The sequence below is a fragment of the Anolis sagrei genome, chromosome 9 (genome assembly GCF_037176765.1).
Source record: "Anolis sagrei isolate rAnoSag1 chromosome 9, rAnoSag1.mat, whole genome shotgun sequence".
Classification (NCBI taxonomy): Eukaryota; Metazoa; Chordata; class Lepidosauria; order Squamata; family Dactyloidae; genus Anolis; species Anolis sagrei.
In genome coordinates, this window is record NC_090029.1 from 3,559,283 (window position 1) to 3,583,921 (window position 24,639).

Consider the following 24,639-nt stretch of genomic DNA (forward strand, 5'->3'; position numbering starts at 1 on the left):
CCTCGCCCCTCTCGTTCCTGCTCCACCCAGCCACCGGGTGCGCGAGCAGAGCCGGCAATCAATCATTCTCCACGTTCGATCCCTTTCCCATGACCGGCTCCCTTTCCTGATTCCCCGGCACTCCACCCGCCTCCTCTCCTCTCCCCAATCTGCGGGTGGGCCAAGGGGTGGAGCCGGCGCACCTGGCCCGCTTTGGGTCCGGAGGTGTGTCTGAAGACCCCAGCGTGCGCACCAAAAGTTGCTTCTTCTCCTGACTTTCTCTTCAGCCATTGGGACCAAGAGAGAGAGAGAGAGAGAGAGAGAGAGAGCCCCTCCGGCTGGAGGTATCTCCCACCTCCGCTCCCTCCTTTGTTTTTGCGCCTACCTTCAGGAAAGGTGGGCATCTCCACCTCTCTCTCTCTCTCTCTTGGTCCCAATCGCTGAGGAGAAAGTCAGGAGAAGAGATAACTTTTGGTGCACACGCCGGGATCTTCAGGCACACCTCTGGACCCAAAGTGGGCCAGGCAAGGGAGCAAGTGCGGCAAGTGTAGTTACTGGGGTGTATAGTTCACCTACAATCAAAGAGCACTCTGAACTCCACCAATGATGGAATTGAACCAAATATGGCACACAGAACTCCCACGACAAACAGAAAATATATATCAATGATTGGTTGGGGGGGGGGCACCAAAATACTGTTTGCTTACCGTTGAAAATTACCTAGGACTGCCTTTACTGGTACAGTTGTACCAGCACACACTTCAAAAACAAATAGAAATTCTACCAAGACCTCCAGTGTGTGTAGCTGCAGTCTATCTCTCTCTCCCCTCTCTCTGAGAAGCGTCTTACTTAAGGGTTCCATTGTTTTGAAGCTGCTTGGCTCTGCTGCTGGAGAATCCCCCCCCCCCCAACTTGTAAGCCAGGAGGATTTTCCTTTGATGCAGTCATTGACTGCCACAGCTTTTCCTTGGCCAGCCTCCCATCCACCTTAATCCATTTCTGCAGTGTGTAAGCAAAGCAGTGAGCCGAGAGAGCACCAGAGTGGAGGGAGCCAAACAGACTTCTGGGCTTTGAACTTCAGCATCTCCCTCCCTGCTCCTGTGTCTCTATCTCCCATTTTCATTGTCGAGATGCTCTTCAGTTTGCAAGAAACTCCTTGTGGTCCTGGCACTGTTAATTACGCAGGCTCTTTCACAGGCGCGTGGAAAAAATACGTGGCCCTTTTGTTCCTGGTAAAGATGGATTCACTTGGTAGGCAGTGTCCTTTGGTTTTGGAGTTGTAGTTCACCTACATCCGGAGATCACTGTGGACTCAAACAATGATGGATCTGCACCAAACTCTACACGAATACTCAATATGCCCACATGTGAACACTGGTGGAGTTTGGCGAAAATAGAATCTTGACTTTTGGGAGTTGTAGTTGTTGGGATTTATAGTTCACCTACAATCAAAGAGCATTCTGAACTCCACCAATGATGGAATTGAACCAAACATGGCATACAGGACTTCCATGACCAACAGAACACACTGGAAAGGTTTGGTGGGCATTGACCTTGAGTAGGGGAGTTGTAGTTCACCTACATCCAGAGAGCAGTGTGGACTCAAACAATCATGGATCTGGACCAAACTTTATACAAATACTCAATATGCCCAAATATGAACACAGATGGAGTTTGCAGGAAATAGACCTTGACATTAGGGATTTGTAGTTACTGGGATGTATAGTTCACTACAATCACAGAGCATTCTGAACCCCACCAATGATGGAATTGAACCAAACTTGGCACACAGTTCTCCCCTGACCAACAGAAAATACTGGAAGGATTTGGTGGGCAGTGTCCTTTGGTTTTGGAGTTGTAGTTCACCTACATCTCAAGATCACTGTGGACTCAAACAATGATGGATCTGGACCAAACTCTACACAAATACTCAATATGCCCACATGTGAACACTGGTGGAGTTTGGGGGAAAATAGAATCTTGACATTTGGGAGTTGTAGTTGCTGGGATTTGTAGTTCATCAACAATCACAGAGCATTCTGAACCCCACTAATGATACAATTGGCCCAAACCTCCTACACAGAACCCTTATGACCACTAAAGTGGACCACAGCAACGTGTGGCAGGGGACGACTAGTATATAATAAAAGAGAGTCCTTTTTACTCCAGCCAATGCAGTCTTTCTATTTCATTTTTTGAGTGGCACTGTGTCCAGGGAATTCTGCTCCAGGAAATTCCAAAGGAAGAGCAGATTGTACCCAACCCTCGTCTATTTTTGCCCGTGTTTTTCGTATTTAAACCCCGTCTTTCTCTGGCCCACCCGCACATCTCATCTCTGCTTTGTCTTCCCCACAATCCACTTGCAGATGGCCAAAGCCATAAGCTCTTCCCTGGGAGAACGAGCCAAGGCAAAGTTAAAACTTTGACAGGTTTCTGAAATTTTTTAGAAAGGAAGATAATCTATAAAGTCGAAAACACTGCTGTGGGAAAGGCTTAGCCGTCCCTCCCCCTCCTTCTTCCTAAAAGGAATACGCTGTCGAACAAGAAACGAATTGACAGCCGCGTAGAAGACAACAGTGTTTGAAAGAGGACGATATTTTTCGAGTTTGCTTTGTAAAAACTGAGTTTTGCACATTTTCCAGTGGGCATTTCCATTCCAGTATTGGGGAATATCTTAATTAGTGGTTCGCAACTTGGGGGTTGGGTACCCTGGGGGGGGGGGGTTGGGAGGGGATTTTCAGAGGGGTCACCAAAGACCATCAAAAAACACTTATTTCTGATGATCTTAGCAATCCTTTTGGCAGATAAGGCTGAAGATCTCTCCACCAGTCCTCTTCCTTTTTGGTGTTGGTGAACTACAACTCTCAGAATTCAAAAACAGCCCCCCCCCCCCCCGCCACATCACTATTCAATGTTGGCCATGTAGGTAGTGTGCCAAGTTTGGGACAGATCCATTGTGGGCTGGGTTTAGAGTGTTCTTTGATTGTAGGTGAACTATAAATCCCAGCAACTACAACTCCCAGATGTCAAAGTCTGTTCAATTCCCTCATTGGTGGGGTTCAGAGTGGTCTTTGATTGTAGGTGAACTATCAATCCCAGCAACTACAACTCCCAAATGTCAAAATCTTTTTTTCTCAAACTCCACCAGTGTTCACATTTGGACATATTGAGTATTCATGCCAAGTTTGGGCCAGATCCATCTTTGTTTGAGTCCACAGTGCTCTGTGGATGTAAGCGAATTACAACTCCCAAACTCAAGGTCAACACCCACCAAACCCTTCCAGTATTTTTTCTTGGTCATGGGAGTTCTGTGTGCCAAATTTGGTTCAATTCCATCGTTGATGGAGTTCAGAATGTTCTTTGATTGTAGGTGAACTATAAATCCCAGCAACTGCAACTCCCAAACATCAAGATCCGTTTTCCTCAAACTCCACCGGTGGGCATATTGAGTATCTGTGCCAAGTTTGGTCCAGATCCATCGTTGTTTGAGTCCACAGTGTTCTCTGGGTGTAGGCAAACTACAACTCCCAAATTCAAGGTCGATGCCCGCCAAACCTTTCCAGTATTTTTTCTTGGTCATGGGAGTTCTGTGTGCCAAATTTGGTTCAATTCCATCATTGGTGGGGTTCAGAATTCTCTTTGATTCTGAACCCCACCCATGCTGCAGAAGAGATGCTGCATCTCTTCTGCAGCATAACAGTTTTTGACATATAAGGCTACTCTGCCTCCTCTCCCCTTTTGGGTTCGGTTTCTGTGAAAGAGGTTATAGCCCTTGATGTCTACATTCCAGTGATAGGAGTCATCCCAACTATAAATCCCAGCAACTACAACTCCCAAATGAAAAAAATGTATCAAACATTTGTGCCAAATTGGGTCCAGTGGCACAGATATAAATGGTGGCATAGAATTCTATGGCAATTATTGAACTTGATCATTATCATATTACCATTATCTAAAAACCGCAATGTTGTAAGAGCAGGGTGTAATTTGCAATTATTCCTTCCCCCTTTTGGCTTGTTTGCCTCCTAGTGACTAATTACTCCTTCCCCGCTGCCTTTTCTGAGGCATTGATGCAACTGAGCAAGGTTTTGACAAGCCTCCCGTGGAAGTGGGAGAGATTCTAAAGCCTTTTGTCTCCCCAGAACAAGAGGTACGAAGGTTGTCCCCGGCTTCGCCAATTTAAGCTTTTGGGGGGGACAAAGCAAGCCTGTTCTTGTGCTTTCGGAAGGAACAAATCTTCAAGGGAGATTGCATCCTCTGCTTTTAATCAATGGTTGTCCATGGTGGGACTTTCATATTTGAGTTGTTGTAGGTTTTTTCGGGCTATATGGCCATGATCTAGAGGCATTCTCTCCTGACGTTTCACCTGCATCTATGGCAAGCATCCTCAGAGGTAGTGAGGTCTGTTGGAACTAGGAAAAAGGGTTTATATATCTGTGGAATGGCCAGGGTGGGACAAAGGACTCTTGTCTGCTGGAGCTAGGTGTGAATGTTTCAACTGACCATCTTGAGCCAGGTATTCCTGGATGACTTATTTCCAAATTTGGAGTTGGATGTCCTCTAATCCCACATCCACTCCATCTAGGGCTGGGCAACCACGGAAAAAATTGTTTCTAAACTCAATTCGTTTTTTGGGGTTTTTTGCGTTTCGATATTTAAATGAATTCCGAAATTTTTCTTTAAAAAAGTTCGGTATTTACGAAATTTCGTAAAATTACGAACTAATACGAAACGAATACGAAACGAATACGAATCGATTCGTTAATGGCGGACGTGACCGCGCAATACGCTAAAAAACCTCCATATGGGACAGGGGGAACTTCTGAAGCTTCCCTCTCCCTCTGTTGTTGACTGTTGGTGTGATATTTATAATTTTTTTTCACTAACAACAGCTATAAAACTTGCCCCAGACATGCGGAAATAATAACGAAACGATTTCGAAACGATTTCGAAACAAATACAAAACAAATACGAAGCAATAACGAAATGAATTGAAAAATTCGTTTCGTTTTTTAGATGCTCCTGAATGGTTCATTATCACTTCGTAACCAAAAAAAATAACGAATTTTTAACGAATTACGAAATTACGAAACGAAACCGTCCAGCCCTAACTCCATCTTGCTGAGGTTGAAGATGACTTTCTTTTTGTGAGAAGACTGAGGCAAAGAAGGTATTTAGTAGTTCTGCCTTTTCCCTACCCCCTGTCAGCATTGCCCCATCTTCTCCTCAAAGAGGCCCTATCGCCTCCTTGTTTTTCCTTTTTCTACCGACGTAAGAAAGGAAGCCCTTTTTATTGTTTTTAATGTCCCTGGCAAGCCTGAGCTCGTTTTGTGCTTTAGCCTTGCGGACCTTTTCCCTACAGGTGTTGGCTATTTGTTTGAATTCTTCTTTGGTGATTTCTCCCTTTTTCCACTTCTTGTGCATGTCTCTTTTGTGTTTTAGCCGTTAGAAGTTCTTTGGACATCCATTCTGGCTTCTTTGCACTTGTCCTATTTTTTTCTCTTTCTTGGCACAGTTTGCAATTGCGCCTTAAGTATTTCACTCTTGAGAAATTCCCATCCATCCGTAACTCCCTTGTCTTTTAGCATCTGTGTCCAAGGAATGCTGCTCAGTGTTTCCTTCATTTTTCGGAAATCAGCTCTCCTAAAGTCCAAAATGCGGGCTTGACTTGTCTTAGTTTCGGCCTTCCTTTGTACCTCAAATTGCAGGAGCACACGGTCACTTGCCCCTAAGGACCTGACCACTTCAACCACATCGATCAGGTCCTCTACATTTGTTAGGATGAGATCAAGAGTAGCCAGCCCCCTTGTTGCCTCTTCTACCTTCTGGACCATGAAATTGTCTGCAAGGCAAGCGAGGAATTTGTTGGATCTTGTACTCTTGGCTGAGTTTGTTTTCCAGCAAATATCGGGATAGTTGAAATCGCCCATGACTACTACATCTCTTCTCTGTACCTGTTTGGTCAACTGTTGGCAGAAGACTTCATTTAGTTCTTCCTCCTGGCTTGGAGGTCTGTAGTAGACACCTACAATGAGATCTTTTTGAGTCCCAGTTCCCTTGATTCTTATCCAGATGCTTTCAAGCTGGTTTCCCGGATTGCTCTCTTGCATCTCTTCTGCAGCATAACAGTTTTTGACATATAAGGCTACTCCGCCTCCTCTCCCCTTTGTTCGGTTTCTGTGAAAGAGGTTATAGCCCCCGATGTCTACATTCCAGTGATAGGAGTCATCCCACCAGGTTTCAGTGATGCCTATGATATCATATTTGTGGTGGACTATAACAAACATTCAATGCAAAGCAAACAAAATGGGAGCTCTGGTACAGCTGTTCCTGCACATTGTTATATAGATTACTATATAATATGTTACTATTATATATTACTACATAATACAAATTAAATATACTTATAGAATAGAGTTGGAAGGGACAGTCAAGAAGTAACGAGAGAAGGACGGAAAGAGAGAAGGAATGAAGGGGGAAAGAGAGAAGGGGGGGAAGAAGGAAGGAAAGGAAGAAAGAAAGGAAAAGAAGCAAGAAAGGAGAGAAGGAAATAAAAACAGTGAAAGGAAAAATACAGGGAAGGAAGGATGTAAGCAAAGAGCAAAGAAAGGGAGGAAAGAAACAAGTAGAGAGATGGAAGAAAGAAGAAGATAAATAGGAAGGGGAAGAAAAAGAGAAAAGGGAGGAGAGAAAAAGGGAGGGAAGGTTGGCCACAGTAACGCGTGGCGGGTACAGCTAGTCATTTATAAATCCTCCCATCTCAAAAGAAGTTCATTCTACCCAGAGGCGGCCCTAGGTAATTTTCTTTATATATATATATATATATATATATATATATATATATATATATAAAAGGGCTGGGCGGTTTCGTTTCGTTAATTCGTAATTCGTTAAAAATTCGTTATTTTTTTTATAACGAAGCGATAACGATCCATTCTGGAGCAACTTAAAAACGAAATGAATTTTTAAATTTGTTTCGTAAATGCTTTGGATTCGTTATGTATTCGTTTCGTTATCGGTTTGAGGTCGTTTCGTTATTATTTCCGCATGTCTAGGGCAAGTTTTATAGTTGTTTTTCGTTTAATTAGTGAAAAAAAATTATAATATCACACCAACAGTCAACAACAGAGGGAGAGGGAAGCTTCAGAAGTTCCCCCTGTCCCATTTGGAGATTTTTTAGCGTATTGCGCGGTCGCGTCCGCCATTAGAATCATAGAATCATAGAATCAAAGAGTTGGAAGAGACCTCATGGGCCATCCAGTCCAACCCCTGCCAAGAAGCAGGAATATTGCATTCAAATCACCCCTGACAGATGGCCATCCAGCCTCTGCTTAAAAGCTTCCAAAGAAGGAGCCTCCACCACACTCCGGGGCAAAGAGTTCCACTGCTGAACGGCTCTCACAGTCAGGAAGTTCTTCCTAATGTTCAGATGGAATCTCCTCTCTTGTAGTTTGAAACCATTGTTCCATTGCGTCCTAGTCTCCAAGGAAGCAGAAAACAAGCTTGCTCCCTCCTCCCTGTGGCTTCCTCTCACATATTTATACATGGCTCTCATATCTCCTCTCAGCCTTCTCTTCTTCAGGCTAAACATGCCCAGTTCCCTAAGCCGCTCCTCATAGGGCTTGTTCTCCAGACCCTTGATCATTTTAGTCGCCCTCCTCTGGACACATTCCAGCTTGTCAATATCTCTCTTGAATTGTGGTGCCCAGAATTGGACACAATATTCCAGGTGTGGTCTAACCAAAGCAGAATAGAGCATGGGGAGCATTACTTCCTTAGATCTAGACACTATGCTCCTCTTGATGCAGGCCAAAATCCCATTGGCTTTTTTTGCTGCCACATCACATTGTTGGCTCATGTTTAACTTGTTGTCCACAAGGACTCCAAGATCTTTTTCACACGTACTGCTCTCGAGCCAGGCATTGTCCCCCATTCTGTATCTTTGCATTTCATTTTTTCTGCCAAAGTGGAGTATCTTGCATTTGTCACTGTTGAACTTCATTTAACGAATCGATTCGTTATTGTTTCGTATTTGTTTCGTTAATGTTTCGTAATTTTTTTAACATTTACGAAATTTTGTAAATATCGAACTTTTTAAAAGAAAAATTTTGGAATTCTTTTAAATATCGAAACGCACAAACCCCCAAAAAACGAATCGATTTGAGAAACAAATTTTTCCGTTGTTACCCAGGCCTAATATATATATATATTGTTTTATTGTTGTTATAACATTTGTTATACATTTGTTTATAACAGTTACATATTATTCAACACCCTCTTTAACATATAATCTTATTATTCTGTTTAAGCATTTTCCCCCTTTTTTCCCACCACTGTGCTCCCCTCCCCCCATTTCAAGCCACAACTTTTACATATCATCTGTCCAAAATCTCATTTCTTCTTGTGACGGTAACCTTCCTTCTTTATTTTTTAAACCATTTACAACAAATTTTCCCCATACAACATCAAAATCGCTTTGTTTCCATATACCTTTTTTAAACTTTTAATATACATGTAAGCTTATCATTTATTGGCAGTTTCCATGCTTCCTTGTGCCACTCCTCTATTTGTATATTTATTTCGTTTTTCCAGATTACTCCCAGGTATTTTAATTTATTCTTAATTCTTATTCCCATATTACTCTGTTCTATAAAATCTTTTTCTTCTTTCTTTGTATAATTGAGGAGCATCATTTCTGACTTATTCCAATTAACTTGTAAACCTGTTGTTTTCCCAAATGATCCTAAATGATCCTTTATTTTATCCATTTTCTTTACTATATTTTCTATGAATAGCAATGTGTCGTCAGCAAATAGACTCACCTTCTGTTTCTCCTTTTATTATTATTTATTTATGTATTTACTTTGCTTCTATACGGCTGTATCTCAAGCCCGAAGGCGACTCACGGCGGTTCACAAACAGTAAAAACAGTAGAAACAGCAGTGGTTCCATGCAACATATAACAATTGACTTAACACATTATCCATAAATTACCAATAAGCAATTACAATGCACAATTATTACAAAAAACAACCGTACCCAATCTTCTCGTCATCCAAGCGTAGTCCAGGTTCGTCGTCCATTGTTCCATTCCTATGTTCCATTACCAGATTGCACTAAATTACTCAAACGCCTGCACAAATATCCAGGTCTTCACCTTTTTGCAGAATACCATTAGAGATGGTGCTAGTCTAATGTTCGTAGGAAGGGCGTCCCACAGCCGAGGAGCCACCACCGAGAAGGCCCTATCTCTCGTCCCCGCCAGCCGAGCTTGAGAAGCAGGCGGGATCGAGAGCAGATCTCAAACTCCTGGTGGGTTCATAGGCAGAGATGCGGTCGGATAGGTAGCTTGGGCCGGAACCGTTTAGGGCTTTAAAGGCCAACGCCAGCACTTTGAATTCAGCCCGGTAGCAGATCGGTAGCCAGTGGAGTTGGCGCAACTGGGGGTTGTATGCTCCCTGCGCTCCGCTCCTGTTAAAATCATGGCTGCCGAGCGTTGGACTAGTTGGAGCTTCCGAGCTGTCTTCAAAGGCACGTAGAGAGCGTTGCAGTAGTCTAGACGGGATGTAACCAGAGCGTGGACTACTGTGGCCAAGTCAGACTTCCCAAGGTACGGGCGCAGCTGGCGCACAAGCTTTAGCTGTGCAAATGCTCCCCTGGTCACCGCCGAAACCTGGGGTTCCAGGCTCAGCGATGAGTCCAGGGTCACACCCAAGCTGCGAATCTGTGTCTTCAGGGGGAGTGCGACCCCATCCAACACAGGCTGTAACACTATGCCCTGTTCGGCCTTGCGACTGACCAGGAGTGCCTCTGTCTTGTCTGGATTCAATTTCAATTTGTTCGCCCCCATCCAGACCATTACAGCGGCCAGGCACCAGTTCAGGACCTCGACAGCCTCCTTAGTAGCAGGTGGGAAGGAGTGACAGAGTTGGACATCATCTGCGTACAGATGACACCGTACCCCGAAACTCCGGATGATCTCTCCCAGCGGCTTCATGTAGATGTTAAACAACATGGGAGACAATATTGAGCCCTGAGGAACCCCACAAGACAATGGTTGTGGGATTGAACAGGTGTCCCGCAACAACACCTTCTGAGATCGACCCTCCAGGAATGATCGGAGCCACTTTTTTTTCCTTTTTTCCTAACCCTTCTAGATTCTTGTCTTTCCTTATGACATTTGCGAACAGTTCTATCACCATGGCAAATAATATTGGCTACAAAGGGCAACCTTATCTTGTTCCTCTTGTCACTTTTATTTCATTTGTCACTCCATCGTTTATAGTTACCACTGCTGAGTTTCTTGAATAATATTGTTCTAAAATTCCTTTTATTCTATTTCCCATTCCAAATTTATTCATAATTTCCCTGAATGTCTCCCATTCCACACAATAAAACGGTAATTTTAAACGGTAAGCGAACAGTATTTTGGCGCGCCCCACCCCCCACCCACCCACCCCCAACCAATCACTGATATATTGTCGAAGGCTTTCATGGCCGGAATCACTAGGTTCTTGTGGTTTTTTTCGGGCTATAGAGCCATGTTCTAGAGGCATTTCTCCTGACGTTTCGCCTGCATCTATGGCAAGCATCCTCAGAGGTAGAGGTCTGTTGGAATTAGGACAATGGGTTTATATATCTGTGGAATGGCTGGGGTGGGGCAAGGAGCTCTTCCCTGCTGCAGTTAGGTGTGAATGTTTAGCTAATCACCTTCATTAGCATTTGAAGGCCTGCCTGAGCCTGGGAAAATCTGTTGCTGGGAGGTGTTAATCTGTGCCTGGTTTTTTCCTCTCTGTTGTTTAGCTGTTATAATTTTAGAGTTTTTTAATACTGGTAGCCAGATTTTGTTCATTTTCATGGTCTCTTCCTTTCTGTTGAAATTGTCCACATGCTTGTGGATTTCAATGGCTTCTCTGTGTAGTCCGACATGGTGGTTGTTGGTGTGGTCCAGCATTTCTGTGTTCTCAAATAATATGTTGTGTCCAGGCTGGTTCCTCAGGTGCTCTGCTATGGCTGACTTCTCTGGTTGGAGTAGTCTGCAGTGCCTTTCATGTTCCTTGATGCGTGTCTGGGCAATGCTGCGTTTGGTGGTCCCTCTGGAGACTTGTCCACAGCTGCATGGTAGACGGTAGACTCCTGCAGAGGTGAGAGGATCCCTCTTGTCCTTTGCTGAACGTAGCATTTGTTGGATTTTCTTGGTGGGTTTGTAGATTGTTTGTATGTTGTGTTTCCTCATCAGCTTCCCTCTGCGGTCAGTGGTTCCCTTGATGTATGGCAGGAACACTTTTCCTCTGGGTGGGTCTTCGTCTTGACTCTCGTGGCTTGTTCTTGGTCTTGCAGCTCTTCTGATGTCTGAGGTGGAGTCTCCCTTGGCCTGGAGAGCCCAGTTGAGGGGGTTCAGTTCATCTTGGAGGAGGTGGGCTTCGCAGATTCTTTTTGCACGGTCTGCCAAGGCTTTAATGGTGCTTTTTTGACTTGGGTGATGGTTGGAGTTTTGATGTAGATATCTATCTGTGTGTGTGGGTTTTCTGTAGACGGTGTGACCCATTTGTTGATCTGGTTTGCGGATGACTAGGACATCTAGGAAAGGCAGTCTTCCTTTATTTTCTTTTTCCATGGTGAACTGGATGTTTGGGTGGATGCTGTTAAGATGGTCCAGGAACCTGTTGAGTTCTTCTTCTCCATGGCTCCAAATGGTGAAGGTGTCATCCACATCTCTGAACCATATGTTTGGGTGGATGCTGTTGAGATGGTCCAGGAACCTGTTGAGTTCTTCTTCTCCATGGCTCCAAATGGTGAAGGTGTCATCCACATCTCTGAACCATATCGTGGGCTTTTTGGTTGCTGTCTCCAGGGCTTGTTCTTCAAAGTGTTCCATGTAGAAGTTAGCTATGACCGGGCTGAGAGGGCTCCCCATAGCTACTCCATCTTTCTGTTCGTAGAATTCATTGTCCTACTGAAAGTAACTGGTGGTGAGGCAATGGTGAAACAGAGCCGTGATGTCTTCTGGGAACCTCTGGTTGATGAGTGCCATGGTGTCTGCTACCGGGACCATGGTAAATAGAGATAATAACTGATATGTATTTTCTGTTCGTCGTGGAGTTCTGTGTGCCATATTTGGTTCAATTCCATCATTGGTGGAGTTCAGCATGCTCTTTGATTGTAGTTGAATTATACATCCCAGTAACTACAACTCGCATATGTCAAGGTCTATTTTCCCCCAAGAGCGCCTCAAGAGCGCCCCTGGGCAAAATCAACTATACTGCAAATGCTTACTTTGCGTAATGGGTTGAGCCGCCCCTGATTCTACCAAATACCTGATACATCTACACGGGACTTTCTTGAAAGCCTTAAAAAGGTATTATTTGGGAACAGAATTCTTATCTCATTGGGCAGTGCCCTTCGTTTGTCTTTCCTGCAGCTCCATCCCTGCACCATTTTACGGTATCTCTTCTGGATCCAGGATCAATTATGCTTTAAAGCCACAGGAATACCGTCCCATATTTGGCCTGACAATCCGCACAGGTGCAGACACAGTCAGAAAAATGGCCTTGTGTGCGGATGGCATTGGGCTCGCAAAAAGACCCCCACGACAGTTTGTTTTCTCGTTCCCCATTTTTCACGATGGTTTGCTTTTGTCTGGAGCTGAGCAAAGTAGAAAGGAAGGGCAGCGCTCCAAGCAATGAATCAAATAGCAGGCACCCCTGGCTCGGCGGGCTTAGGAAGTTGCACATTTTACAGCCAAGTAGCTCCGTGTGTTTCTGGTGCAGGCTGAATGAATTGTTCCCATTAGGGAGAGAGAGAGAGAGCCTTCCCTTGAAGGAGCCACTGTTCTTTGAATGTCACCAGGGAGAAAACATCCACAGCTTGTTCAGAGGGCGTCCCTGAATTTGTCCTGCAATATTTTATTGTCACTGTGGCAGCGCTCGTAAAAGGAAGATCACTCGCAGGAACGAGCCCAAGAGTTTGAGTCCAAAATGGGTTGGGAAGAAGAGGTCTTTCCTGATGTTGTAAGCACAATCTGGGACTCCACCGGAGGGCTATATTTCTCACTGGCCGTCCCCTGCCACGCGTTGCTGTGGCCCAGTCTGTTGATCTGGAAAATACAGTAATGAGAAAGTGTTGGTTTCTAATATACGTAATGTCTTTCTGCTTGTGGGTAAACAGTATTTCTTGTTGTTTCTTTGTCAGTGTTGATGTGGAAATTGTCTGGTTTGCCTACTCTGGGATATGCAACATATCATTGTGCTTCTTTAGGAGTTCCTTTGACCAGGGACTGCTTGACCATGGACCACTTTGACCATGGGCCACTTTGACCAGGGACTGCTTGACCAGGGACCACTTTGATTAGGGACCACTTTGATTAGGGACCACTTTGACCAGGGACCACTTTGACCAGGGACCACGTTGATCAGGGCACATTTTGATTACATACCACTTTGACCAGGGCCCACTTGACCAGGGACCATTTGACCAGGGACCACCTTGACCAGGGACCACCTTGAACAAGGACCACGTTGATCAGGGCCCACGTTGATCATGGCACATTTTGATCACGTACTACTTTGACCAGGGACCACTTTCATCAGGGCCCACTTGACCAGGGAACATTTGACCAGTTTGACCAGGAACCACTTTGACCAGGGACTGCTTGACCAAGGACCACTTTGACCAGGGGCTGCTTTCATCAGGGCCCACTTGACCAGGGGCCACTTTGACCAGGGATAGCTTGACCAGGGACCACTCTGACCAGGGACCACTTTGACCAGGGACCATTTGACCATGGATAGCTTGACCAGGGACCACTTTGACCAGGGACCACTTTGACCAGGGATAGCTTGACCAGGGACCACTCTGACCAGGGACCACTTGACCAGGGACCACTTTGACCAGGGATAGCTTGACCAGGGACCACTCTGACCAGGGACCACTTTGACCAGCGATAGCTTGACCAGGGACCACTTTGACCAGGGACCACTTGACCAGGGACCACTTTGACGGGACTGCTTGACCAGGGACCACTTTGACCAGGGACCACTTGACCAGGGACCACTTTGATGGGACTGCTTGACCAGGGACCACTTTGACCAGGGACCACTTTGACCAGGGATAACTTGACCAGGGACCACTTTGACCAGGGACCCCTTTGACCAGGGATAACTTGACCAGGGACCACTTTGACCAGGGACCCCTTTGACCAGGGATAACTTGACCAGGGACCACTTGACCAGGGACCCCTTTAACCAGGGATAACTTGACCAGGGACCACTTTGACCAGGGATAACTTGACCAGGGACCACTTTGACCAGGGACCACTTTGACCAGGGATAACTTGACCAGGGACCACTTTGACCAGGGACCCCTTTGACCAGGGATAACTTGACCAGGGACCACTTGACCAGGGACCCCTTTAACCAGGGATAACTTGACCAGGGACCACTTTGACCAGGGATAACTTGACCAGGGACCACTTTGACCAGGGACCACTTTGACCAGGTATAACTTGACCAGGGACCACTTTGACCAGGGACCCCTTTGACCAGGGATAACTTGACCAGGGACCACTTGACCAGGGACCCCTTTAACCAGGGATAACTTGACCAGGGACCACTTTGACCAGGGATAACTTGACCAGGGACCACTTTGACCAGGGACCACTTTGACCAGGTATAACTTGACCAGGGACCACTTTGACCAGGGACCCCTTTGACCAGGGATAACTTGACCAGGGACCACTTGACCAGGGACCCCTTTGACCAGAGCCCACTTTGACCAGGGAGCACGCTCCAACATCAAATCAGTTTTTGGTCAACTTTAGATTCAGCTTGGTTCTTTGAGGTGCTGATTCAGAATATTGCATTGGATAGACCACATCAGCTCTAGTTTCCGATACAGAACTTATGCCATCCAGTAGTCACTGTCTGCTTGCCCACAGAAAACCATATTGAATAAGCCTTGGCACTATAAGAGGGTTTCATGAGACCAGTCACTCTTGTTACAATGGTGTCATAACAGTGAGGCTACAGACCATATTTAAGTCCTTGTGGACCACTGTTGGTCCATGGACCACAGCTTGGGAACAACTGACTTAGGCCAAGGTTTTTGGGTCCCTGGTTATACTAGAAGGACTCTTGAAGGCTAAGAAGGTACTTGTCAAGGTTATTCCAGGGACTACAGCTGCCAAAATCCCCAACCAACATGCTCACCATGAAGTCCCTTCTTGTTTTGAGCACTGTTGTCATCCAGTAACAGGAGAGACGAATTCTTAAGGAACGTGTCATTTTGTAAACACAGAGGAGATTCCATCTGAACATTAGGAAGAACTTCCTGACTGTGAGAGCCGTTCAGCAGTGGAACTCTCTGCCACGGAGTGTGGTGGAGGCTCCTTCTTTGGAAGCTTTTAAGCAGAGGCTGGATGGCCATCTGTCAGGGGTGATTTGAATGCAATATTCCTGCTTCTTGGCAGAATGGGGTTGGACTGGATGATGGCCCATGAGGTCTCTTCCAACTCTTTGATTCTATGATTCTATGATTCTTGTGTGCCATCCTTTCGGCGTTCTCCTCCCTTTAATGCCTGGAATCGGCGTTGCCCTTCATCCTTCCAACCTTTGGCGTAATTTATTCTCCTTTGGAGTGAACTATAAGCATTAGTGTCCATTAATATTTCTTTCTTTTTCTCCCCCAACAAAGTGACCAAAATGACTTGGAGCACTTTCCGTAATATGGACTGATGATCATTAATTGCCTTGATCTCCTACGCAAGGGCACAACTTCAGCTTCTGCTTTAGTGTAGGCCAACCAAGGTGGAGGGCAACTTGTGCTGTAGTTCTGATGTGTGATACTGCTCTTAAAGTTCTCTGTTCTTGCATGTAAGGGCTCTTGTGTCAAATAATTCAACCGTCAGCCTGAAGTCATAGAATCATAGAATCATAGAATCATGGGCCATCCAGTCCAACCCCATTCTGCCAAGAAGCAGGAATATTGCATTCAAATCACCCCTGACAGATGGCCATCCAGACTCTGTTTCAAAGCTTCCAAAGAAGGAGCCTCCACCACACTCCCTCCGGGGCAGAGAGTTCCACTGCTGAACGGCTCTCACAGTCAGGAAGTTCTTCCTCATGTTCAGATGGAATCTCCTCTCTTGTAGTTTGAAGCCATTGTTCCATTGCGTCCTAGTCTCCAGGGACTAGTCTCCTCCCTGTGGCTTCCTCTCACATATTTATACATGGCTATCATATCTCCTCTCAGCCTTCTCTTCTTCAGGCTAAACATGCCCAGTTCCCTAAGCCGCTCCTCATAGGGCTTGTTCTCCAGACCCTTGATCATTTTAGTCGCTCTCCTCTGGACACATTCCAGCTTGTCAATATCTCTCTTCAATTGTGGTGCCCAGAATTGGACACAATATTCCAGGTGTGGTCTAACCAAAGCAGAATAGAGGGGTAGCATTACTTCCCTAGATCTAGACACTAGGCTCCTCTTGATGCAGGCCAAAATCCCATTGACTTTTTTTGCCGCCACATCACATTCCTGGCTCATGTTTAACTTGTTGTCCATGAGGACTCCAAGATCTTTTTCACACGTACTGCTCTCGAGCCAGGCATTGTCCCCCATTCTGTATCTTTGCATTTCATTTTTTCTGCCAAAGTGGAGTATCTTGCATTTGTCACTGTTGAACTTCATTTTGTTAGTTTTGGCCCTTCATCTCTCTAATCTGTCAAGATCGTTTTGAATCCTGCTCCTGTCCTCTGGAGTCTTGGCTCTCCCTCCCAATTTGGTGTCGTCTGCAAACTTGATGATCATGCCTTCTAGCCCTTCATCTAAGTCGAGCATGCCCTCCCCCCCCCCTCCCCCCAAACAAGGGATGGTAACTTACAGTTCTGCAAAGGACAAGGGTACCAGATTGCACAATAGGGGTTAAGTCTTGGTCAATTTGCCAAGACACTAACAACAATGAGGACCCCACGGGACTTCGGGAATGGCTAGACCTTGGGGTCTCTGCCTCTCTCTCTCGAGAGCTATAGTTTCCTCAAGAACCAAGGACCTGCTTCGTTCTCAGTTCTGCAGAACTCCATCCTTTGGCTCAGTGGAACTCCATGGATTCTTTTGCATGACTTATTGGTTTCTGCCCCTATTCTGGACTTCACTCTCCCCAAGGACTCACTCTTTGCCCATGAACTTTCTTCAAAGAACGACTTATGAATTCATGCTGTGTCCTGATACCGTCTGCTTTTTATAATTGGTATTATTAATTCCTCTCTGGGGTCCTGGATGGGAAGATACCTGCATATGATTCCCCTGTGTATAATCTCTATATGATTTCTATGTTTCCTTGTGTTCCTGACCCTAGCCTGACCTTTTGCCCCATTCTTCCCCTAAAGAAATAGGGGAAGAATGGGCATAGGGGAAATAGGGGAAGAATGGGTAAGAGGATCACCTGGCCTTCAGGAACAAAAGCCATTAGCGATTACAGAAACCCCCCAGCCAAAGACACACTTGCATGGATAATAGGAAAGGATTCTTATTTCTAACTTCGGAGACGACCCATTAGAGTAAGAATTGTTTGGCAAAGTTTTTGTCACTTTTCAAGTAAGATAAGGGAAAATCTTTCCCTCTGTTTCTGTTTGCCTTCCATTGATAACATGCACCCCAGGCTGCCCTCATTGTTCTCCTGTCTCACAGCCAGGAAGGATCTGGATATTTTTACACATGTTGATTTACAACACTCAAAACAAAATAGGTCAGCCCTGCTTGAGCTTTTTGTCTCGCAGGCCACATGGCATTTTCTTTTTTAAAGACTCATTCACAGATTCCTTTGTGTTCTATCATCCCGCCTCCCTCTCTCCTGATTTACTGCTGCCGTTAGGTGGCAGAGGTCTCCCCATTGGATCCTACGGACCACTGGAGCTTCCTGATTGGTACAGAGACGCCGGGGGTGGGAGAGCCGCCTCCCAGCTGTTTACCCATCGTCCAATCACGGTGGAGGGCAGCAGGGAGGCTGGGGCGGGAAGTTTGAACTCTGCAACTTTGAATTTACTATAAATATGACTGCATTAGTGTATTCTCGTCATGCTTTGTAGGTGAATGATTGCTACATAGCATCCTTTTCAGCTGAATCGCTAATAAACGCCTCGGTGCCACTTCTTCAACTTTGGTGAGCTTTATTTTGAGTTTTAATCTAAATAAAATTGCTGAAATTAGGCTTCTCTGGCTTGCCAAAGTAGCAGACCTTCTTTGGTGCGGTTTTAGGGTCCTTCCTCCTGGGGAGGACCCTTCCAAAGCTTCTACCGGCTACAAGCCTCTAACAATCAATTCTTCCACTCACAGTACTTCAATATCTTTCCAAGTTAGAGAGATCTCATTCTTCACAGCCCTGCACAAAGGCCATTTCACAGCACACACTATGTAGTTATAGTCTTATGATTCCATATTAACTGCCCTTAGGGTTCTATCCTGGGCTTTGTAGTTTATTTATTTATTTATTTATTTATTTATCTACAACATTTATATGTTGCCTTTCTCACCCTGAAGGGGACTCAGAGCGGCTTACAAGATATATAGTGGTTTACTCACAAACTTCATGTATTCAGCCTATAGGTACTTTGCTTATCAATCCAGTTGCAAATAGGATTTGAAGTTGTTTCTCTGTGTAGGCAACACAGAGCATCATTCTTACAGTTGTCCATACTCCAAAGCATCTCTCTGTTTTGAGTGTCTAATAGATCCTCTGTCTCCTCTGAAAGTCCAAAAAGTCTCTAAGCCAGTGTTTCTCAACCTGGGGGTCGCAACCCCTCCAGGGGTCGCGAGGGGGTGTCAGGGGGGTCACCAAAGACCACCAGAAAACATAGTATTTTTTGTTGGTCATGGAGGTTCTGTGTGGGAAGTTTGGTTCAATTCCATCGTTGGTAGAGTTCAGAATGCTCTTTGATTGAAGGTGAACTATAAATCCCAGCAACTACAACTCCCGGCAACTACAACTCCAAAATGTCAAAGTTTGTTTTCCCCAAACCCCAACAGTGTTCACATTTGGGGATATTGAGTATTTGTGCCAAGTTTGGTCCAGATCCATAATTGTATGTGTCCACAGTGCTCTCTGGATGTAGGTGAACTACAACTCTAAAACTCAAGGCCAGTGTCCATCAAATCCTTCCAGTATTTTCTGTTGGTCGTGGGAGTTCTGTGTGCCAAGTTTGGTTCAATTCCATCATTGGTTGAGGTCTGAATGCTCTTTGATTGTAGGTGAACTATAAATCCCAGCAACTACAACTCCCAAATGTCAAGGTCTTTGTTCCCCAAACGCCACCAGTGTTCACATTTGGGCATATGGAGTGTTTGGTCCAGATCCATAATTGTATGTGTCCACAGTGCTCTCTGGATGTAGATGAACTACAACTCCAAAACTTAAGGCCAATGTATTGTCGAAGGCTTTCATGGTCGGAATTACTGGGTTGCTGTAGGTTTTTCCGGGCTATATGGCCATGTTCTGGAGGCATTTTCTCCTGACGTTTCGCCTGTGTCTATGGCAAGCATCCCCAGTGGTAGTAAGGTCTGTTGGAAGTAGGAAAATGGGTTTATATATCTGTGGAATGACCAGGGTGGGACAAAGGACTTTTGTCTGCTGGAGCTAGGTGTGAATGTTTCAACTGACCACCTTGATTAGCATTTACTGGCTTGGAAGTGCCTGGGGGGAATCTTTTGTTGAGAGTGATTTGATGTGCCATTGTCCATCAAACTCTTCCAGTATTTTCTGTTGGTCTTGGGAGTTCTGGTGTGCCATGTTTGGTACAATTCCATCGATGGTGGAATTCAGAATGCTCTTGGATTGTAGATGAACTATAAATCCCAGCAACTACAACTCCCAAATGTCAAGGTCTATGTTCCCCAAATACCACCAGTATTCACATTTGGGCATATGGAGTATTTGTGCCAAGTTTGGTCCAGATCCATCATTGTTTGAGTCCACAGTGCACTCTGGATGTAGGTGAACTACAACTCCCAAACTCAAGGTCAATGCCCACCAAACCCTTCTTGTATTTTCTGTTCGTCGTAGGAGTTTGGTACCAATTCCATTGTTGGTGGAGTTCAAAATGCTCTTTGATAGTAGGCGAACTGTAAATCCCAGCAACTACAACTCCCAAATGACAAAATCAGTCCCTCCCCAACCCCACCAGTATTCAAATTTGGGCATGTAGGGTCTTTGTGCCAAATTTGGTCCAGTGAATGAAAATACATCCTGTATATCCGATATTTACATGACGATTCATAGGTAAAGGTAAAGGTCATTCCCTGACATGAAGTCTAGTCGTGTCCGACTCTGGGGTGTGGTGCTCATCTCCATTTGTTAGCTGAAGAGCCGGCATTGTCCATAGACACCTTCCAGGTCATGTGCATGGAGCACCGTTATGACGATTTATACCAGTAGCAAAATTACAATTATGAAGTAGCAATGAGAATAATGTTATGGTTGGGGGTCACCACAACATGAGGAACTGGATTAAGGGGTCGTGGCGTCAGGAAGGTTGAGAAGCATTATGTTAGGCAGACATTTTTCCTAGAAGATGTGGTTAGAATAATCACTTTCTCCTCTCCCTAATTTCCATTTCTGGCACCCGACGAAATGAGCACTGCAACCAGCCAAGGCTTTAATGAGTCTCCGAAGTGCTCCCAGGTTCAGTTTTCCAATGATAAAGCAATCAGGATTGTCCCAGTATATTTGCTAACGATGATTCTTTTCTCTTCCTCCTAGGTATTTCTGTCACGAAGAAGACTCACACATGTAAGTAAGGTCTTCCTTTCTTCTGCATGAGACAACTGGTTTTGCGGTTTATTTATTTCGTATCAAAAGCGTTGCATAAATGAGTATAAAACCGATAAAAATAGAAGGAGCGCAGGCGGCTAAATATCTTTTGACCAAAAACAGGCAACAGCAACGGCATTGTCTGTAGCCTCCCAACAATTCTTCCTCTGTACATGAGGCAGGGCAACCCTCAATTTCCTTTTGGCTTCACGGTTGCATAGGTGGAAGCACACACTTCTGTCTTGGAAGGGTTAGGCTTCAGGTGCTTATCTTTGGAGTAGCTGGAGAGATCTTTCAAGGCATGAGTAAGTTGGAACTCAACTGTTTCAAAAAATTTTGCTTGTGTTGTTAGGCCAAGGTCATCAGCATATATAAAGCTCTTCGTGAGTGGTGGTTGGGGCTGATCGTTAGTATTTATTTATTTATTTGTCATGTCAGAGCAACCAGTCAATTATATTACATTTCTAACAGAACAAAGCAAACAAACAGAAAAATACACAACTTGTGCGTTTGGTAGTTGGTTAAATGTCCTTTGACCAGTATTTGTCCCCTTGGAGTGCTTCCGCTGTTGCTGCAAGAAGGTCCTCCATTGTGCATGTGGCGGGGCTCAGGTTGCATTGCAGCAGGTGGTCAGTGGTTTGCTCTTCTCCGCACTCGCATGTCGAGGATTCTACTTTGTGGCCCCATTTCTGAAGGTTGGCTCTGCATCTCGTGGTGCCAGAGCGCAGTCTGTTCAGCATCTTCCAAGTCGCCCAGTCTTCTTCTGTGTGCCCAGGGGGGAGTCTCTCATTTGGTATCAGCCATTGGTTGAGGTTCTGGGTTTGAGCCTGCCACTTTTGGACTCTCGCTTGCTGAGGTGTTCCAGCGAGTGTCTCTGTAGATCTTATAAAACTATGTCTAGATTTAAGTCGTTGACGTGCTGGCTGATACCCAAACAGGGGATGAGCTGGAGATGTTTCTGCCTTGGTCCTTTCACTATTGGCTGCTACTTCATGGCGGATGTCAGGTGGTGCAATACCGGCTAAGCAGTGTAATTTCTCCAGTGGTGTAGGGTGCAGACACCCCGTGATAATGCGGCATGGCTCATTCAGAGCCACATCCACTGTTTTAGCGTGGTGAGATGTGTTCCACACTGGGCATGCGTACTCAGCAGCAGAGTAGCATAGCACAAGGGCAGATGTCTTCACTGTATCTGGTTGTGATCCCCAGGTTGTGCCACTCAGCTTTCGTATGATATTGTTTCTAGCACCCACTTTTTGCTTGATGTTCAGGCAGTGCTTCTTGTAGGTCAGAGCACGGTCCAGAGTGACTCCCAGGTACTTGGGTGCGCTGCAATGCTCCAGTGGGATTCCTTCCCAGGTCATAATCCTCAGAGCTCGGGATGCTTGTCTGTTCTTGAGATGAAAGGCACATGTCTGTGTTTTAGATGGATTAGGAATCAGCTGGTTTTCCCTGTGATAAGCACATGCTTGCATTTTAGATTGATTAAGAATCAGTTGGTTTTCCCCATAGTAGGTAGTAAGAGCACCTAAAGCTTCACAGAGCATCTGTTCCAGCATTTCAAAGCTCCCTGCTTGAGCGGTGATGGCACAATCATCAGCATAGATGAAACTCTCTGTCCCTTCTGTCAGTGGCTGATCGTTTGTGTAAATGTTGACTGTTGATGGAGCAAGCACGCTCCCCTGGGGCAGGCCATTCTTCTGTTTTTGCCACCGCAGTATGCAACCAAACATTCTTTTGGGTTAAGCCTAACTTCAATATGTATGCCGTCACGCCTGGGGGCTCTAACTCTTAGTGAAAGAGACATAGACGCGACATCTTTCCCCCAGGGGATTGCTTCTTGCCTTCCTTTAGAGAACTGGAACTCCCAAGGACCAAAACACTGTAGATAACTCAAAATAGGTTTTATTGTTCACAAAGAGTTATCCCTTTAAGGCAGGGGTCCTCAAACTTTTTAAACCGGGGGCCAGTTTACTGTCCCTCAGACCAATGGAGGGCCGGACTAGAGTTTTTTTTTTTTTAATCAATTGAAAAATTCCTATGCACATTGCACATATCTTATTTTGCTATGTGGAAGGGTTCTTTCTCGCCCTCTTTAGGCAGTAATTCCAGGAGCAGAGAATGGGAAATCTTCCTATTTCTCATCTGAACAAAATCTGGCTGCCAGTATTTAAAAAACTCTAAAATTATAACTGTAAATAAAGAACAACACTCAAACACAGGGGAACTCCAGACGAGAAACAATCAGGGCCAGCTAATCATCTCTCAACAAAGGATTCTCCCTAAAAACTGTCAGGCTATGAAATGGCAATCAAGGTGGCCAATTGAAACAGTCATACCTAACTCCAACAGACAAGAGTTCTTTCTCCCACCCTGGATCTTCCACAATTTTCCTAGTTAAAGGTTTTCCTCTGACATGAAGTCCAGTCGTGTCTGACTCTGTGGTGCTCATCTACATTTCTAAGTCGAAGAGCCAGCGTTGTCCATAGACATCTCCAAGGTCATGTGGCCAGCATGACTGCATGTAGCGCCTGGGCAGCCTCCCTTGGCTGGCTCACGCTGTCCATCAGGCCTGATGGATAGCATGAGCCTGCCAAGGGGGGAGCAGGCCCGCGCGGCCTACTTGCGAGTAGACCACGCGGAGCAGCCTCCCTTGGCTGGCTCATGCGGCCTACTTGTGAGTAAAGCACCTCGCGAGGTGCTTTACTCGCGAGTAGACCATGCAGAGCAGCCTCCCTTGGCTGGCTCACACTGTCCATCAGGCCTGATAGATAGCATGAGCCTGCCAAGGGGGGAGCAGGCCCGCGCGGCCTACTTGCGAGTAGACCACGCGGAGCAGCCTCCCTTGGCTGGCTCACGCTGTCCGTCAGGCCCAATGGACAGCGTGAGCCTGCCAAGGGAGGAGCAGGCCCGCGCGGCCTACTTGTGAGTAAAGCACTTCGCGGGGTGCTTTACTCACAAGTAGACCATGCGGAGCAGCCTCCCTTGGCTGGCTCAAGCTGTCCATCAGGCCCCATGGACAGCGTGAGCCAGCCAACGGAGGGGCACTGTGTGGGGGGGGGGGCGCTCCTCCTCCGCGGGCCAGATTGGGGCCCTTGGCGGGCCGGAAATGGCCCGCGGGCCGTAGTTTGGGGACCCCTGCTTTAAGGCAATAAGCTGGAAGTTTCAAAGGGGATAAAGGAAATATACATTACAGTCTCTGGTTGTCTTGGGTCCAAGGAGATTTGGCAGCTGAGAAGCTTTTCCTGTTCCCTCTTTTCTCAATGGCTGTGAAGGTCGGAACAAACACAACCCCCAGTCCAATGGCCTATGTTGAAGGCACAGAGTCTTTCTTTTGATGCCGAAGGACCGGTTTAAAGGCACTTGGGTCTCCTCAATGTTGTCCAGGGAGATCGGGGCATGAAGCATGAGTCCCAAGGGTAAAAACTTTAGAATTGGTGATGAGAGGTAACTTAATTAAGGGCTTTAGAACCAAGTCTCTTTCTCATGTGTATCTGATAGAAAGCCCTGCCCTCTTCTCCAGTAAGGGGAGGAGCCAAACAATTAAGCAGTGGAGGCAATTTAACAGATGCAAACAACATTAATAGAAAGCAATAGATAGCCAAACAATTAAACTGTATATTTACAAGATAGGCAAGTTGGGGCATGTTTTTTTAAATAATCTTTATTAAGTTTTCAAAACGTATTAGAAAGACAGGGGAAGAAGGGGAGGGAAAGGGGAGAGGGGGGTGCTGAGGGTAAATTTACAACAGAGTTCACATCTACACAAAACATACATACTAGGCTTGGGTAACTACGGGAAAAAAAACGTATCTCCTCCTATGTCCCACCACGGAGTTTAAGATCTTCTGGGGAGGCCCTGCTCT

At 45.6% G+C, this 24,639-nt stretch overlaps 1 protein-coding gene across 2 annotated transcripts in view; it reads left to right on the forward strand.

The window, feature by feature from the left end:
• The window catches only part of RORA (RAR related orphan receptor A), a 667,113-nt gene that overhangs the window by 420,264 nt on the left and 222,210 nt on the right, over positions 1–24,639 (forward strand). For both annotated transcript variants that reach the window (XM_067471240.1, XM_067471239.1), the window contains exon 2: positions 20,723–20,752. In XM_067471240.1, coding sequence (XP_067327341.1) covers positions 20,723–20,752 — 30 coding nt within the window. The remainder of the gene's footprint in view (positions 1–20,722; positions 20,753–24,639) is intronic.